Source organism: Microtus oregoni, unplaced genomic scaffold, assembly GCF_018167655.1.
Source record: "Microtus oregoni isolate MIOR12 unplaced genomic scaffold, Mior012 000062F_ref0000492, whole genome shotgun sequence".
In the NCBI taxonomy this organism is placed as follows: domain Eukaryota; kingdom Metazoa; phylum Chordata; class Mammalia; order Rodentia; family Cricetidae; genus Microtus; species Microtus oregoni.
Window position 1 is genome coordinate 10466507 of NW_024543872.1, and position 19432 is coordinate 10485938.

The 19432-nt window shown below is 37.4% G+C and overlaps 1 protein-coding gene across 8 annotated transcripts in view; it reads right to left on the bottom strand.

The window, feature by feature from the left end:
- Positions 1-19432, bottom strand: part of LOC121439592 (nuclear receptor coactivator 1) — a 222209-nt gene that overhangs the window by 55870 nt on the left and 146907 nt on the right. For all 8 annotated transcript variants that reach the window (XM_041640118.1, XM_041640122.1, XM_041640121.1 and 5 more), the window contains 5 exons: positions 18912-19091; positions 15715-15810; positions 11202-11342; positions 4484-4631; positions 1949-3269 (listed from right to left, as the gene is read on the bottom strand). In XM_041640118.1, coding sequence (XP_041496052.1) covers positions 1949-3269; positions 4484-4631; positions 11202-11342; positions 15715-15810; positions 18912-19091 — 1886 coding nt within the window. The remainder of the gene's footprint in view (positions 1-1948; positions 3270-4483; positions 4632-11201; positions 11343-15714; positions 15811-18911; positions 19092-19432) is intronic.

The window sequence follows — 19432 nt, forward strand, 5'->3', positions numbered from 1 at the left end:
ATTAACACCTTCTGTAATATAACAGGATATAAAATTAACTAAAAAAAATCAGTAGCCTTCCTTTATACAGATGATAAATTGGCTGAGAAAGAAATCAGAGAAATATCACCCTTCACAATAGCCACAAATAACATAAAATATCTTGGGGGTCAATCTAACCAAACAAGTGAAAGACCTATGTGACAGGAACTTTAAATCTTGGAAGAAAGAAATTAAATAAGACACCAGAAAATGGAAAGATCTCTCATACTCTTGGGTAGGTATAATTAACATAGTAAAAATGGCAATCTTATCAAAAGCAATCTACAGTTCAATGCATGCCCATCAAAATCCCAGCAAAATTCTTCACAGATGACAAAAGAACAATACTCAACTTCATATGGAAAAACAAAAAACTCAGGTTAGCTCAAACAATCCTTTACAATAAAGGAACTTGTGGAAGTATCACAATCCCTGACTTCAAACTCTACTACTGAGTTATAGTAATGAAAACAGACTGGTATTGGCATAAAAACAGGAGGGCCAATGGAATCGAATCGAAGACCTGGATATCAATTTACACACCTATAAACACCTGATTTTTGACAAAAAAAAGCTAAAAATATAAAATGGAAAAAAGAAAGCATATTCAACAAATGATACTGGCATAATTGGATACCAACATGTAGAAGAATGAAAATAGATCCGTATCTATCACCATGCACAAAACTCAAGTCCAAATGGATAAAAATACCTCAACATAAAACCAACCACTTAACCTCACAGAAGAGAAAGTGGGAAGTACACATACACTTAAATGCACTGGCACAGGAGACAACTTCCTAAATATATCCCCAGTAGCACAGACACTGAGAACAACAACTAGTAAATGGAACATGCTGAAAATGAGACTCTTCTGTAAAGTAAAGGACACAGTCAACAAACTAAAACGGCAGTGTACAGAATGGGGAAAGATCTTCACCAATCTCACATCGGACAGAGAAATATCTCACATCAGTCTCCAAAATATACAAAAAATCCTCAAGAAACTTGACATCAAAATAACAAATAATCCAATAAAAAATGGGGTAGAGATCTAAACAGAGAACCCTCAATGATGAATCTCAAATGGCTGAAAGACACTTAAGGAAATGTTCAACATCCTTAGCCATCAGAGAAATGCAAATCAAAACAACTCTGAGATTCTATCTTACACCTGTAAGAATGGCCAAGTACAAAAACACTGTTCGAGAGGATGTGGGGTCAAGGGAACACTCCTCTGTTGCTGGTGAGAATGCAAACTTGTACAGTCACTTTGGAAATCAGTATGGAGATTTCTCAGAAAATTCGAAAACATTCTACCTTAAGACCCAGAAATACCACTTTTGAGTATATACACAAAGAATGCTCAACCATACCACAAGGACATGTGCTCAACTATGTTCATAGCAGCATTATTCATAATAGCCAGAACCTGGAAACAACCTTGATGACCCTCATCCTAAGAATGGAAAAGAAAATGTGATACATTTACAAAATGGAGTACTACACAGTGGTAAAAAAATAATGACATCTTGAAATTTTTAGGCAAATGGATGGATCTAGAAAACATCATATTGAGTAAGGTAACTCAGACCCAGAAAGACAAATATAATATGTACTCACTCATAAATGGCTTTTAGACATAAAGTAAAGAAAAGCCAGCCTACAGGCCACAACCCCAGAGAATCTAGATAACAAAGAGGACCCTAAGAGAGACCATACATGGATTTACATTGGAAGGAGGGAAAGAGAAGCTCTCTTGAGTAAATTGGGAGTATTAGGAGCATAAGACAGGGTAGAAGGAAAGGGGGAGGAAGGGAAGGGAGCAGAGAAAAATGTATAGCTCAATAATAATAATAATAATAATAATAATAATAATAATAATAATGATAAGAGATGCCCATGCTGTGAAGCCAGGATCACCCACCTGGCTCTGGGACTCCAGTTTAACTTCCTCGGGAGCAGGTTTGGTCATTGGGGTTGGGTTTGTGTTACAAGGATCCATCTGTTCTTTCTTTTCCACTTTGACCTTTACATCGTCCAGACTCAGGTTTGGAGTTGATCTTAAATCTTTCTCATCTTTGTCTAAAAGGTAGCGCAGGAGCTGATGGTCTTTTGACTCTTTTTTCTTTGAAGCATCCAGTTCTAGTTTTATGCTGGCATTCCCCGGGGCTTGTCCAGGTACTGACACGGCAGAAGTTGATGCACTGTCCTTTTTCTCCGGTTCCACAGACAAAGTGGTGATGTCTGAGGGACTGCCCTCCTGTAAAAGCCGGTGTAGAATTTTGTGACGCTCAGTCAGAGAACTGTGGGAAGAGGGGCAAGTACCTCCTGAAGGATTAGTGGAGGCAGAGCTGGAAGTGCCGGTGCAAGAAAGTACATCTTTGCAGCTTGTGTCTATATCAGCATGCCGCAACTGCTGTTCTGCAGTTGTTGTCAACAGCTGTACTAGTTTGTGACTAGTTTGAGAGTATTTACTGTCTCCATCAGAGAGTCTGTCATTGTTATGCATAAGTCCTGAGTCCAGAGGTTTGCCATCATTAGCACTGTTGTCAGATTGGATCATTTCATTTAAAATGGATGCAATCTCTTTGTTATCTTTGGACTCAGCTTTTGCTGGTTGCATACTTAATCTGCTAGGTGAATTCTGTGAGCTCATCTGCCTAAGGCCTGGAGAACCGGCAGAGAAACCAACAGAGTTATTGGGTCCTTCATTCAGACCTTGTAAAGATGTTACTGGGATATTTGAATAGGGTCGGTTATTATTATTACAGGCACCACTAGTAATGCCAACTGGGGAGCTTAATGTTGGAATATTTGGAGGAAATGAATTGTTTGGCATCCTAGCCCTTGTTGCCAAGCCAGAATTAGCCTGTCTCCTCGGAGACATGAACTGCGTGAGGGAAATTCCTGTACCTTCCATAGGAGAATTATTAAGGTTCAAAGAGGGATTACTGCTCTGGGAACCTGCCTGTCCCTGGTTTAAGGCAACATTGGCTACAATCTGATTTCCAGGTGAACATCCAAAACTCCCTTGGCTGTTGCTAGAATTACTGCTGCTGCTATTAAGGTCTGAGCTCTGTTGGCGGTTTACTCTGGCAGAGGCCATGTTGTTGTTGGATGGTGGCAATGTAGATGAACGGGTCACACCATGAGCTGGAGAGATACCAGGATTGACTGAGGGGTTTATTCGGGGAATTGAAATTCCAGAATTAGTGTCATCTTGAGGAGAAAGCCCACTGTGCTCCCTAGGGGAAAAAAATACATTATTATTCAATCATTTTAATTTGTTTTATTATTTTTTCATGAAGACATTATAAGAAAGGCCATTAGCCTCATTAATGTTCCAAGCTATCAAGTAGAGAGTTTCTGCACCACCCTAAATTAAGGAAAACCAGGGAACTGCCATTACCTCTGTGAAGGGCAGCACTACTTCCTAGAATTGGCACCTATGGGCTCTTAAATCACTGACAGTTTCAGTTGTGTGAAAAATAAACTTTTCTTGGTGTTGGGAAAATAAGCAATAGAAATACAATTATATATTGTAATAACAACTTCATTTGAAAGAGAAACTTCTCATGCCTTTATTTAGAAAGCATTTTATTTATGACTCCCCTGTTACAGCTTTTAAGTATTTCAACTCCAAAGAGGAAGACTGGGTAAGAAAATACTGTGTCACTGATGCAAAAATTAAAAAGGGTGATATGCAGACATAGCAGATGTTTTGAAAGAGAAATCACAATATGAAAAAAGAACTGTGCTAATTCCACTCACAAGAAAATTTTCAACTAAAACTAGAAAAAGTCAGAATACTGAACTCAGGTTTTACCAGAGCTCTTTAATCAAATGTGTAACTATGACAACAGATTTGTGACTGGCATTACCATGTTCCAATAAGCAAAACATCAGATGGAAAAAAGATGAAGTGAGGGAAATGTCTTTGTTTTTAATGCTAAATTTTATGCAGTTATAACTTAGGGCTTTTAAATAAATAACAGCATAAAAGAATAATTCCATGAATTTTCTATGTGTATCAGTATAAATTTTACTTAGTGGGAGGGATCAAATTAGAATATTGAAAAACTTCAAGTTGAGAGTTTAACTAATGAGTAAGGCTTCTATGATAAACTGTCAACTTGAACTCCAGAGTCATAAACGTTGTTCTAATAAAGAACCCTTGAAAATAAAATAAAAATGTTATAAACACTGAGATCTCTTCTAAGACTGTAAGTGCCTATGTAGAATGTTGCAAATTTTTTAGGCACCATTATGTTTTCACCCATAAAAAATGATTTTTTTAGTCCCATCTTTCCTGTCTCCCTTTATGAACAACAAAGCTACTTGATAACAAAACCCTTATACCCATTGTTGATATACTGATAGATAATTAATATTAATTATGGATATACTCATCATACTATTCTTATGCCTAACTTATAATTTCTCTCCAAATAAGTAGTACCTGTCGATGATATGAATTCCCATGATGAAAGGTTGCATGTCAGGACTTTGAGGGTAGCAAAGTTTACACTTGGTGTGGGCGCTAAGCATTGTCCCATCATTCAATATGAATCTATAGGATGGGCTGGAGGCAGTGCCACGAGTCATCACTGTTTCAAACAAAAGAAAAACCTAGTTAAAATTCTGACACTTGAACGCTGGGCAAAGGACGGCTATTAGATCTTATTTCTACTAACAACCTCATTGAAAATGCCTTCTCAATTGCTGCCTGCTGTGATTCAAAGAATAGTTTAGAGATGTGTGTGTGGAGGGGCTCCATTTAAAATATACCACTTGACAAGTTTTAACTTACTCTCATTTGAATGGCTGCCTCCTGATATAAATTAGGACTGTGACAAACCGCAACCTAGTAGGTCTCCATTCAAAATACAGGGAAGTGCTTCTTTGCCTTTAGTATTATCTTTAACAAGTTTTTATTATTATTATTATCTTTGGCTGGCTTATGGTTTAAATTATAAATACTGAGATATAATTCATACACTTTGAGGTTCATCCTCTCTATTTTAAGGGGTTTCTAGAGTTCTTTATTTACTGAGGAAAATCCTTCAGGTCCCATCTGACAAATTATTACACATATCTATATTATTTTTAATGCTATAATTTTTAAAATTTAATAAGCAAATTAAGATAAAATTAATTATTACTAGTAAGGAACAAAAGCTATGTTGTCAGTAAATTGCTTTATAAACAATATCATGTAAGTTCTGTCTTAACTGTTTATTAGCAGCAGGCAAGAATCTAGTTACTGAGGTAAGTGCTTGTGAAATACGGAGAAACTCTCCAAGACGGAAGGACTGAAATGTCATTGTTGTTTTAGTACCACCATAGAATTCTATCTTGAGGCTTAATAGATTGTCAATATAAAGATTAAAAAGGTAATACCCACTGAAATACAAGAACTACTATCACAAATGACTGTTAAAATTAAGCCTGTAAAAATATTTTGAATACATTCATTTTTTGTGACAAAGTCTCTGTATGTAGCCCAGGCTATCCCAGAATTTGTTCTATAGCTCAAGTTGGCCTCAAACTTATACTCTTTTTGCCTCAATCTGCTAAGTACTAAGATTAAAAACCTGTGCCAGTATGGCTGCTTAATTACACTTTAAATATCACATTGAAGAGTTTTAGATGATCAATTAATATTTTTTATGCTACATACTATTCAAGATAAGAGAAGCTATGATCTCTTTTATCTTGAGTGTCTGGTACTGACTGAGGCAGAAGAGTCTGTTGAATTGGCAGTAGGATAAAGCTGCCTGCGTACAGAAAGGAGGATGTAAGCTTTGCATACTTTCTTCTAAGTCACTGCCATGCTTGCCAAACACAGTGCATGGAGAAGTTCAGTAATTAATAAAGGATGAAAAGAATCTTTAATACACACTGATGACTTCTGTGGAAGAGTATAAGCAAATTTTTGCTATAGTCAGTTAAAAAGTTATGTTAACATTCAACTGTTTATAGCTTTTAAATAATATATTTAGAAAAACACAACTTCAGCAGAAAAGTGGCATTATACAATATATTATTTACACGAGTTTTTACAAGGCCAGACAAAGCAGATAACACATCTTACATTGTTTTACTTACTCCATTTTATCCATTTCTTTATCTTGTTCATTTTTCAGATCTCCTTATTACACAGGGAAACACTGGTTACTTTACAGAGCTGCTCAACACAGCAGCATTAGCCTACATGTGGCCATTTGAAATTACACAGAATGAAAAATTTACTTCCTTAGTCACACTACCCACATTTTTAGACCTTGACATCCACATGGTTCAAAGAGGGATTACTGCTCTGGGAACCTGCCTGTCCCTGGTTTAAGGCAACATTGGCTACAATCTGATTTCCAGGTGAACATCCAAAACTCCCTTGAGCAAGGAAGTCAGGACCGCGAGGGGTGTGTCCACCAACTGAGACAGTGGGACTGATCTAATGGGAGCTCACCAAGGCCAGCTGGACTGGGACTGATGGAGCATGTGATCAAACCGGACTCTCTGAATGTGGCTCACAATGAGCGCTGACTGAGAAGCCAAGGACAATGGCACTGAGTTTTGATTCTACTGCATGGATTGGCTTTGTGGGAGCCTAGTCTGTTTGGATGCTCACCTTCCTAGACCTGGGTGGAGAGGGGAGGACCTTGGACTTCCCACAGGGCAGGGGACCCTGACTGCTCTTTGGACTAGAGAGGGAGGGGGAGTGGGAGTGAGAGGAGTGAGGGGGAAATGGGAGGAGGGGAGGAGGTGGAAATTTTTAATAAATAAATAAATAAAACACTTTGTGGAAAATAAGTACTCTGAGTAATGAAAGAATTTAAAATACCCTAAACACGCCATGAATCTCCTAAAATGGGAAAACAGAGCCTGTATCAAACTCAGCTAAGTACAAAACAATGTTTCCTGGTTACATATATTAAAAGCTTGTGAAACCTGGCTTTATATTTTCCTAATTTCTCTGTTAGAAAACATCTTAGGCTATAGACTCATTTAGTAGTATGGTAGGTCCATGAAGTCTGACTTGACAACTGTCACCTGCATCCATCTTGCTCAGGGTACCAGAAGTATCTTAACCTCAACTTCTCTTTGAAGTATTAGTCTGAACTGAACAGAACCTATAAATCTTCGCCAATTTCTTTTTACTCATATCACCTTCCTCCTAGTTTAAAGTTCCTCAAGTGGTTTTAATATCCACTTTTGGTGTGGGAGTTCCTACTGTTGTTAATGAATAAAGAACTGCCTTGAGCCTATGGCAGGGAAGAACAGAACTAGGCGGGAAACTTAGGCTGTATGCTGGGAGAAAGAAGGGCAGAGTTGGGGACAGGCCACGAAGCCACTGCCGGAGACAAACGTGCTGAAACTTTGCTGGTAGCTAACAACCTTGTGGTGATATACAGATTAATAGAAACGGGTTAAATTAATATAAGAGTTAGCCAATAAGAAGCTAAAGCTAATGGGCCAAGCAATGATTTAATTAATACAGTTTCTGTGTGATTATTTTGGGGCTAAGCGGCTGGGAACAAACAAGCAGCCACCTGAAATACACTTTTCTCCAGTCTCAGTGCAGACCTATGGCTTCAGTCTGGTTGAAGCAGTGTTCCCCTGTGTTCTGAGACTGACCTATGGTCACAAATGTGACTCTGGAAGATGAAGTAGTAAGCATCCTTTGGAAGTATTTTATGAGCTGAGTGTCACAGTCTATTGTTGTGATCACAGCACTTGGGTAGTAGAGGCAAAAGGGTCAGGAATTCAAGGGCTTCCTCAGTCACATAATTAGTTCGAGACAAACCTGGGCTACAGGAGAGGCTGGGTCAAAAAAAAAAGCCAAAAAAAAAAAAAACCAAAAAAACCAGAAACCAAAAAACCTAGGGGTACTTCCTAAAGCACTAGCCTAGCATGTATGAGGTTTTAGGTTCAATTCCTGGCAATTCCTGGCACTAACTCTATCTCCCCACCACCAAAAAACTTCAAACAAAACAAACACTTCATAAATTGTCTTGGTATAAAGCTGCCAAAAGCAAAACAAAACAAAAAACTAAGCTAAGAACAAAACTGTTAATAAATATTAGGATTTTATAACAATTGCTACCTTCAAATAGTAAATTATTGGAAAGGGAAAAAGATGACAGATGGAAGAAAATTTTCTCTTGTCTAGTAATCACTATAAAAATTTACACAAAATCAAGGATATAGTAGCAAAATTTGTCTCTTTTTTCTTCTAAATTTAAATTTATTTAGGTGGACAAATAAAATTCTATTCATTTTAACTATGCATTATTATGCCTTGAAGTACTTATTCATCATGAATGGTTTAATCTAGCTAATTAACATATGTTATATCACTCACAATTATCACTTTCATGATGAGAAGACTTAATATCTATTCTCCTTCCTGTGTTCCTCAAGAATGTAATATATTGCCAGGCAGTGGTGGCACACGCCTTTAATCCCAGCACTCGGAAGGCAGAGGCAGGCGGATCTCTGTGAGTTCGAGGCCAGCCTGGTCTACAAGAGCTAGTTCCAGGACAGGAACCAAAAAGCTACAGAGAAACCCTGTCTCGAAAATCAAAAAAAAAAAAAAGAATGTAATATATTGTCATTAGCTATACTGTTTATGCATACAATAGAACTGTTAAGATTTATCCCTCATACATATCCAACTGTGATGCTTTTAGCAACATCATCTCAGCAATTCCCCGCCCCCCCCCCATAAGCCACCTACGCTTCTCATAGCCACCATTCTACTGTTTCTACATCGTATGTGTATAAGATCATATGGTACTTGTATTTCTGTGCTTGGCTTCTCTCACTTATTGTAATGATCTCCAGGTTTATCAGAGGAGTATCGTCTTTTTTATGGCCTTACAGTATTTCATTGTGTGTATGTGTGTGTATATATGAATATTTTCTTCATTTCCATTTATCCATTGATAAGCACTTAAGTTGATTCCATATTTTGACTAATAGAATATAGGTATCACTCTATTATATTGATTTTGGTCCCTTTGGTTTCATACCCAGAACTGGGATTCCTAAATTGAATAGTTTAGTTCTGTCTTTATTCATTTTTTGAGGAATCGCCATACTTTTCATTATAATGGCTATACTGATTTACAATCTCCCCACACATACACTCATCTTTGTCTGTCTGATGACAGTCATTCTACCATGAACATGTCTCACTGGCTTCACACTGCCCTTACGTGACAGGCAGCAGAGAAACTGCAAGTGTAAATTAATACTCTCTCCATCTTTGACAGGTGAATGGTTCTTAAACTTTATCACTATTTTTAAGGTCTGTTAAGATATCTGGGCCCTCATCTGAGATTTAAATTCAGTAGGTAATTTAACAGGTGAGTTGCACATGTTTTCAAAGACTATATCTCTCTTACCAGTATATATCTGTTGAATATAAAATACTAGAAGATGTACTTTATCCATGGCATGCTGTTGACAAATAGTCTTTAATCTCTAAAATCCTAGAACCAGATTCACATGAACTTTGGTGATCTTAGTTTCAAGGGGAAAAAAACATAAAAGTCATTTTTATCAAGGAATTCTTTTTTTCTCAAAAAGTGGAAGGCATTATATTAAGAAATGTCTGATGAGGAAAAGGAGCTGGACTACAATTCCTTTTCTTCACACTGTCCTCTAAATTATTGTACTTCGTATGCAGAAAGATTAACTACTTATTAATTCACAGAGACTCCTAATGTTTTTATAAACTATGGCTCTTTCGTATCTGTGTGAAGCCAAATCATTTGTATAATAAATACCTTTTTTACTCCAGTGGAAATGTATACCAACTATAGGTAAATCTCAGCTATGCTATGGGAGGCTGACTTTGGAAATTATGACAAAAATCAAAGAGACCCACATACTACTTCACACATTAAGTAATGAGTGGAGGCTGTGCTCCAAGTTCCAAACCTATTCAAGAGTCAAACACTGTAGATAAAATCAAAAGTTCACACTTAGTAGAAGGAATCTATCAATATTATCCTTCCAAGTCAGGATGCACATTGGGACTGCCTGGGAAAGTTAAAAATAATACAGATTTTTGGCTCTTTGCATAGTCTTGAGGAGCGGCATGGAGTTTAGTAAGGAGTCCTCTGGAGAACTACTACTCTGTTCCAGAAAAACTACAACTTTGAGATTTCTACAGATGACTTTCAGGAAAAAGAAATTCTTCCTATTAGGAAGCAACTAACCTATAACCTATGATGTAATGGATGATATACCATCAGGAAACTGAGGACAGATGTTATGGGAAAAATGTCAAAATTAAAAAGGGGGTGAGAATAATGAAAACATCTCATTGCATTTTAGGGCTAGCAATTAATAGAATCTATCAAATTAAAGCTTACATTGAAAAAGGAGTACTAGGCTACCATATATGACAATATTTTAAAGTACATAAACAATCCCTTAATTTTAAATCTCTTAGAACTTTCTGACCTTGATTCACAAATAACTTCCTCTACTTTCCTGACAATATTGGTTGACTTCTTAAGGGTATGGAATATACTTGTTTTATGCTCCCACAGACCTCCTAGATATGGTAAGTATGATTACTGTCAGAACTTCAATCTAAGTCAGAAGACACAGACTTCAACAGGCACGAAGTTAAAATGAATGGTATGCCATCCTGATATTCTCTGACACATTTATTTTCCTGGGGAAAATCTTTAAGAGACAGACAAAAAACAGAAAACCCCTTGCTCTCACAAATTATCAAGTCTGACTTTACTTTTTTAATAGTTATACTTCTATTATCATAAGGGTCACACTGATTTTAGCTGCCCTGCATTCTCCTCAAAAACTGTGAGAACAACCCTGCTTCCTAGCAACCACTGTATCCTTGGCACCTTATATACATAGTGTTCTATGCATGTAAGGAACTGGACACATCTGCTGAATGAATGAATTAATGAATGAATGAGTGAGTGACTGCCACATGACATCCTAGTCTTTAGGATGTGCATCCTGGGTTTCAGGATCCACTCATGAGTTACTTTGCTTACCCATTTCTTCCTTTCCTAAAATTTATTACAGAAGCTGTAATTTGGAGAAAATACTTATCAAGCTATAAATTCTAAGAAAAGTTACTCAATAGTAACACACAGATTAATGAAAAAAAATTGAGAAAAATGTTTTACCTTCTTGAAACAGTTGTCGGGCGTAAGATGGCTCTCTGCCCTGAGGTTGGAAAAAAGCATAAATGCATTTCCTTACTAAATCTTCCCAGCCAGTTCTGCCAGCAGCTCTCAGGGAACTAGTATCAATGGAGATGATTTTACCTGCACAAAGAATGAAAATTGACATTTGCATTAGTATGTGAGATTTAGTTCTAGTCAGGTATTAACATCGCATCAAAGCTAAGGATGTAGGTCAGCTGGTCCAGTGCTTGTCTACAATACATGAAGGTCTGAGGTCAATTCCTAGTACTGTTGAACAGGCCATGATGGTACATGTCTGTAATCCCAGCATTTGGGGAGGTAGAGGTACACAAAATTAGAAGATCAAGGTCATCATTAGCTATATAATTAGTTAAAGTCAGCCTGGGCTACATGAGACCCTGTTACAAACAACCACAAACAACTCCCCAAAATACAAAATCAGCAAAATCATCTGGAGCTGTTGAAATGTATCAGTTAAAATCCTCAGACCTGTTCTTTGATCACACTTCCTGCACACTGCTCCTCTTTACTGCTTTCTGTGTGTTGACATCTAACTGCGTTACTTATGAGGTAACAGAAGGAAAAATTAAATGTATTATTCTAGTCTAAGCTATTTCCCAATGACTATGTGAAGAGAATATGAGAAAGAAGCAGGTTTTCCATTTTTATCTCTAGTTAATTCCTATAGGCACGTCTACAATGAAGACTGGAGGCAACTAAATAAAAACCTTAACATTTGCAAGGCATCATACTATTGAAATAATGCTTTATAAAATTCATCAGTTATTTGATATAGCTGTATTTGTCCAAATTTCCTATTGGTTTTGAGAAAATTCTGGCAAGCTATTTTTCAGTTAATAAGAGTTCAGTTAATAATAATATTTTTTGGGACCATTTTTATTATATACACCCACAAGAGCCCAAGTTCAATCCCCAGCACTTCCCTACTCCAAGGGCTCTGCCAACTCAGCATCTTCTCTATCACTTGTTCTTGACCAGCTTCTGTATTTTTTGGAAATAGTTCAGTGAAAAACTGGTATCTCATTGATATCCAGATTTCAATTTCTGTAGTTACTAACAAGGCTGAGTATTTTCATGTTTTTTTTCCTATGAATGCCTGATTGTATTTCCTCCTCTTGATATAATCAAGTCAAGCCTACATAATGTATATGCTTTTTCATTTAAGTAATATTACACACCCTCTTCTCCCACAATTTGGTTTCCTAATTAATAAAATATTCATTAACTTTCCTTTAACTTGTAATGGTCTGGGATCTAAGGTACCCAACTCTACCTGAGGATCTCATCACTCAACTCCTGGAATAAATGTAGATAGAAAGAATACCAGTTCAAAATTAAATAAGAGAATTTTGTTACTTAAAACAGTCTGAAGAGAGTCTAGTGAACACTGAAATTGAAAGCATAAACAAATTTTTAATAATGTAATTTTTGTCTCTATGCCATACACAAAAGTTTATCATAACAGCAACTCACCTGCTACATCATCTTCATATACAATAATGCTCTTCTTAGGCAATGACTAAGGGATGGGGGTGTGTATATATGTGCATGGGGGGCGTCTGGAATTGTGGAGTTATGGAAGAGAAAGTAATTATGTCTTCAGCAATAAAACTAAATGATTATGCTTAAAAGAGGACCATGAAGAGTTTGGTTTAGAGTATCTCTGCTTACCAAAGGGAAGTTGAACCAACCACCAACTAACCAACCAACCCAGAAGGAGGACTTAAAAAAAAAGGGACACAAAGCCAGGCATAATTGCGCACGCCTTTAATCCTAGCACTCAGGAGTCAGAGGCATGCAAACCTCTATGAGTTGAGGCCATCCTGATCAGCAGAGAGAATTCTAGGACAGTCTGGGCTATTATGCAGGGAAACCCTGTCTCAAAAATAAATCACTCCACATATAGTTAAAAAGTAACATTAAAATGCAGTATTCAATATTTACTTTACCTCACTAGTATTTTCAGTAAATTCTACTCTATGATATAAGAAAATACTAGCTTTAAGTTTACTGTATTTCTCTGGTAACTTGGGATAAGAGGTGAAGGACAGTACTGTGGTTGAAGGTAATGTAGTATAAAAGGAGAATACTTCATTGGGGATAAATATTTTCATTCTTAGCAATCAGTTACCATTTCCCACTCAGAAAACAAGTAAGTTGCTTATTTTCAAAAATTATGTGTATGTGGTTTTTTTTGTCTGAGTATCATGTGTGTGCCTGGTGTCCTTGGAGGCCATAAGAGGGCATCAAATCTCATGGGACTGGAGTTACCGTTGTGAGCTGCTATGTGGGTGCTGGGAATCAAACCTGGGTCCTCTACAAGAGTAGCCAGTGCTCTTAACTGCTGAGTCATCTCTCCAGACTTTGGAATCTGTTATTTCTGAGGTCCCTTTTAGTTGAACAATTATTGAAAAGTCCAGAAGTTAATTTTCTTATTTTAAACTGTCATGATTATTTTTATTTATTTATAATAGGTGCAGCTGAAATTTCTATTTAAATTCTTCTGATTTAATTCTACTTTTATGTGGGATATGGAGATAGAACTCGGGCTGCTATGCTGTGCCATGTGCCTTTGCCCCACTGAGCTACACTACTGGCTTGTTCACTAAGTCTTACTACACAGCCTGACAAACATCCTTCTCAACAGGTTTTCATTCTATGTCTCATAAAGCCTTTATTTGACTTCTTTTTATATTAATCAGTTACTGACAAAAAAACCAGTTTTCATTGTCAATGAAACATCCTTTCTTCCATATAAAATATTTCTGGCTTTCAATAAGGGCTCATTGAATTTTTCCAGTGTGGCTCATGAAAGAAAATGGAAGTGAACATGATCCATGCTAGACTGAAAAAGAGTTACAGAGGGGTGCAGTCCCTTCACGTGAACATGATCTGTGGCAGACTGGGAAAGGGATAGAGAGGGGTGCAGTCTCTCCACACTCCCAAGCCTCTCCTTAGTGTTTTTTCATATCTGTGCTAATTTACTTCTCACTTTCTTTTTAGAAAAAGCATTTGTAACTTTTTGTTTAAAAATAAAGAATACAACACATAACACAAGAATACCAGATTTTTAAGAGCTAAAAGTTGTTAAAGATAAAAGAATCTTTAAAGAATGAAGATAGGCTCAGTGGTGCGCTGCCTTAATCCCAGCACTTGGAGGCAGAGGCACAAGTGGATCTCAACAGAGAGAGTTCCAGGACAGCCAGCGCTACACAGAGAAACTCTGTCTTGAAAACAAAACAAAACAAACAAATAAACAAACAAAAAACAGAATGGGAAAAAAGCCATGTACATTAAAATGGACAAAGAAAGAATAAAGTCAGTTGAAGTCATTTTTAAAAATTTCTTCTCAAAAATATATCTCTACCATCTATACCTCTGTTTTACAATTAGGGTGGTGACTGGGAGATGTGCCTTTGGGTAGGCAGAAACGTGAAAACCTGAATGTCACCGTGAAGGTGAATTAGCTAGTAAAAAGCCTTGAGGAATTTCAAACAACAGCTGCAATTTGTCCAAGATGGGAATCAAATCTTAAGGGGCTCTTAAGAAGAAAGCATTATTTTCAGGCACCCCTACTGCCTACCTCTGGGTCCTACTAAGGTTAGACCTGGTCCATCTGTTTCCAGAGTCAGGAGTGCTCATTGTAAAGAAGGCCCTGCCACACTGACCACTTCCAGTGCAAACACTTAGGACACGTGGCACTTTTCATACTTGATGCTCTATGGCTCAATATTAGCTCAACCCTCAAGTAAGACCTTTTGGAATTACCACAATAATTTAAAAAAACGATCCTCAAAAATACACCACAATATGGAACTATAGCACTCACTTTGTGCTTGTTTGAAAGAAGGTCTTGCTATGCTGTTTAGTCTTATCCTAAAATGTGGGTTCAAGTGATACAATTGCTTCAGCCCATTTAGGAGCTGGGGCATAGGAATACACCTACTGGTATGGTTACATCTTATCATTGATTTTTACTTGTCAAATACATTACATATTTTACTTGTATTTATTTGGGTGACTGTGTGTGTGTGTGTGTGTGTGTGTGTGTGTGTGTGTGTGTGTGTATGCTTTGTCTGTGATAGGAACTGGTTTTTCCTTTTTTACATGTGAGTTCAGGTATCAAATTCTTACCCACTGAACCTTCTGGATGGCCCCACCAAATACTTTTAAACAGAATATCAAACCCACCATATTTTATATCCATTTGCAAATGTATAGTTACATATGTTTACAAATTCAAATTTCTTCCTTGATTATAAGATTATAAGATGGTCCAGATATATGAATGGTCTCTACAGTATGATGCCCATGACAACAATTATAGCATCTAAATATCAACATCAGGATGACTATTTAAAATGCTTTCTATATAAGAATGGAAAGCAGAGGATGAATATTACATTTGGATATCATCATTGCTAAGTTTACATTATTAATATCTATGGAGAATTTTTAATTTTTTGAATACCTGTAGTATCTTGCTTGGTCATAAAGGACTCTACGCCTGTAATAGCTGGAGGCCGAGGTAATCGCCGAGCAATACAAATCAAACATGACTGGAAATCTGCCCAAAACAAGAAGAGAAAACTGAAGAATAAAGTATAGAGATAATTACTTAATTACTTAATAGTTTTGATTTTAAAATTGCATGTCTCAGGATTTATTTATTTATTTTTTATTTTTTAATTTTTTTAATTGAGAAAAGGAAAAAAAAACAAGTTTCCACCTACTCCCAGCCTCCCATTTCCCTCCCTCTCCTCCCACCCTTCTCTCCCTCCTCCCACCCTTCTCCTCCTCCCCCCACTCCTCTCCCCCTCCCTCTCCAGTCCAAAGAGCAGTCAGGGTCAGGATTTATTATAATATTAGAATCACTAACATAGTGATTCTCACCCTTCTTAATGCTGGGACCCTTTAGTACAGTTCCTCATGCTGTGGTGACCCCAACCACAAAATTATTCCATTACTACTTCATAACTGTAATTTTATACTGTTATGAATCATGATGTGAATATTTTTGGAGACTGAGGTTTGCCTAAGGGGTTGAGACTCCCAGGTTGAGAACCACTGCTAACATCATAACGTAGTAGAAACAAAATTCCTGGCAACACAAAACTGGTAGCTCTAAGCAGAAAGTGTATCAGGGGAAAGCTCCTGCCACTGAATACTTGCACATAAACTGTAGAGACAGATGCTAACAGCCAGGGGAATAGTCTGGTTGGACTTAAGCAGCACCGACTGTTAATTTTATTTTTGTTGCTTTCACTGCTATGAACTAAGCTCAAGGGACTTAGATTTGCCAAGTACAGGCTCTGCCACTAGCCCCCAATATCATTTTTTAATTAAAAAAATGTGTATGAGTGCTTTACCTGCATGTATATTTGTGTGTCATGGCCATGCAGTGCCTACAGAGGCCAGAAAGCACCAGACCCACTGGAACCGGAATTACTAACAGTTGTGAGTAGCCATATGGGTGCTGGGAATCAAACCTGGATCCTCTAGAAGAGTAACCAGTGCCCTTAACTTTGCAGCGATCTCTTTAGCCCCATTGTGTTGGCAAGCTCTGTGTCAGCTTGACACAAGCTAGGGTCGCTGGAGAGGAGGGAACCTCAATGAAGAAAATGCCTCATACAGGCAAGTCTGCAGGGTATTTTCTTAATTAGTGACTGCTGTGGAAGGGTTCAGCCATTGTGGGTGGGATCACCCTGGGCAGGTCGCACTGGGTAAGAAAGTAAAGCAGCACTCCTCCATGCCTTCAGAATCAGCTCTGTCTTCCAGGTTTCTGCCCTGTTTGAGTTTCTGTCCTGACTTCCTTAAATGATGGACCGTAGTAATGAGGAAATGTAAGCCAAATAAGCCCTTTTCTCCCCAAGTTATTTGGTCATGGTGTTTCATCACAATAGAAACCCTAAGACACCCTTAACAATGTTTTTTTTTTAATTTTTATTTATTTTTATGTGCATTGGTGTTTTACCTGTGTGTATGTCTGTATGAGGATGTCAGATCTCCTAGAACTGGAGTTACAGACAGTTGTGAGCCACCATGTGGGTGCTGGGAATTGAACCCGGGGCCCTCTGAAAGAACAGCCAGTGCTCTTAACCCGTGAGACATTTCTCCAGCCCCTTAACAATGTTTTTAAAAACTACAGTTTTATTTTCAATACCTTACATGCATCAGTATTCCATGCTGCAGATTATTCTCATAACCACTATAAAGATAATGATCATATAACAAAACCAAGACTTATATCTGAAGTGGTAGTACCTTTCTTTTGACAAAGAATTTTCTTGGAGGGGGAGAAGGGTCAGGGACTTTGTATCCCAGTCTGGGGTGGACATGTGATTTAACTTTAGAGATATAAGTAATGCAAGATTTATTTAGTAGAATCAGTAGAGAGTGTGATCTATATAAACCTATGTATGGGTCTACATTTCAACATGAGTAATCTGAATTCACTTGGTGGGACTCTCAAACAAACAAACAAACAAACAAACATCCCTACTCTCCATAAAGTGTCTTACTATGTAGCTCAGGCTGGCCATGAAATTACTATGTAAACCAGGTAGGCCTCAAAACTTGCAATTCCCCTGCCTCTACATTCCCTGTAGTAATTACAGGTTTATGTCATCATAATTGGCAACAGAGAACTTTATATTTTTAGGATATACATTTTTTGAGTCCCATTCCACATTTTTAAAAAGGTGCTACATATACTGCTGCACACTAATGATATTAAAATGGCAATTTGTGCAAAGCTCTTGCTGGTCATCACCTCCATGCTCAGATTTGCTGAACTGCCTCTCACAGACTTATCTCCTCTCTTCCCTGGTCCTTACTCCAGGTCCCCATCTGTGGTGTTCCTAAACTTAACTGAGTCTTTGTTTACATGGATGACATACACATCCACCATTACATACTGAAATTCATGCTAACATCAACTCAACCAAAGCTTCCATTTTTTTTCATAAACTTTCTATAAGATTTTTGCATAGTCTGAAAATTGCAACGCCATCCTCCAATGTCTCCTACATTCTAAAGGTGAAACTTTATAAACACCAGGGTTATTTAACGGCCTGCTGTAACTGGTACATTTCCAACTGTGGGCAGGGAGTTACCTATTTTATTTCAAGGCAGCAAATTGGTTTGAATTATTTGACATCTAAGTGAGAATGCGGGCATAAAGATGAAACTTTAGGGGTATTATTAAGGGACCGATTTGACATATTTGTAGTGTAGTTTATAGTATTAGGAAAAAAATTCTGGCATGGAATTATGCTCCTGCAATTCTGGCACTCATAAAGTTGAGGCAGGAGACTGCTAAGTTCGAGTCTAGCCTAGGCTACATAAGGAGTTGAAGGCCATGAGGGCAAACAGTGAAAAAAGCCAAATGGGCTGGGCCTGGTGGCACATACCTTTATAACAATACTTGGGAGGAAAAAGTAAATGGATCTCTGTGTGAGTTTGAGGTTACCCTGTCTATACAGCAAGTTCCAGGTCAGCCAGAGCTACAAAGTGAGACCCTGTCTCAAAAAAAAAAATGTAGAAAATTGGACTGTGGTTATGACATATAATAGAGTAAGCAGAAACATTATCTTAGGAAGGTAGTGTGTAATTTCCCCCGTTCCTTCAAGCCAAAGATAAAACAATCACTTTAAAATGACGCTTTACCTTCGCCATCTTCTTGGATTGATTTTGGCTGTGACACTGTGAAACATTGCATTACTTCATAGCGCTGGCAAGCTTCTTGGTTCTCAGTACCTGGCTCATCTGGAGGGTGAATTAGCATCCTGCAGTTAAATGTATGGCTATTTCGGCGTGTTGCCTCTTGAGGCCAGGGAACTCCATTTACTAGGGAGGCAAAATTGATTATATGTTTGTGGATAAAGTGAGAACAGCATAAATTCTGAAGATACAAAAAAATACTTCAAAGCATTTGACTAATTAGATATTCATATTAAAGGACTGACATATATCCTCAGATCTAATATACTGAGTCAATAAGGCACATCCATCAGTTAGAAATTATAATATTTCCAAGAAAATATATAAGAGCTCACACAGCAGATACACCACTTCACTAACAGTATTTAGAAACAAAGACAAAATTAAAAATTACTAGTGTGGCAGTTAGCTCTTTTTATTTGCTATGTATTTCAAGTCAGAAAATTTAAGGCCACAGCTACAGTGTT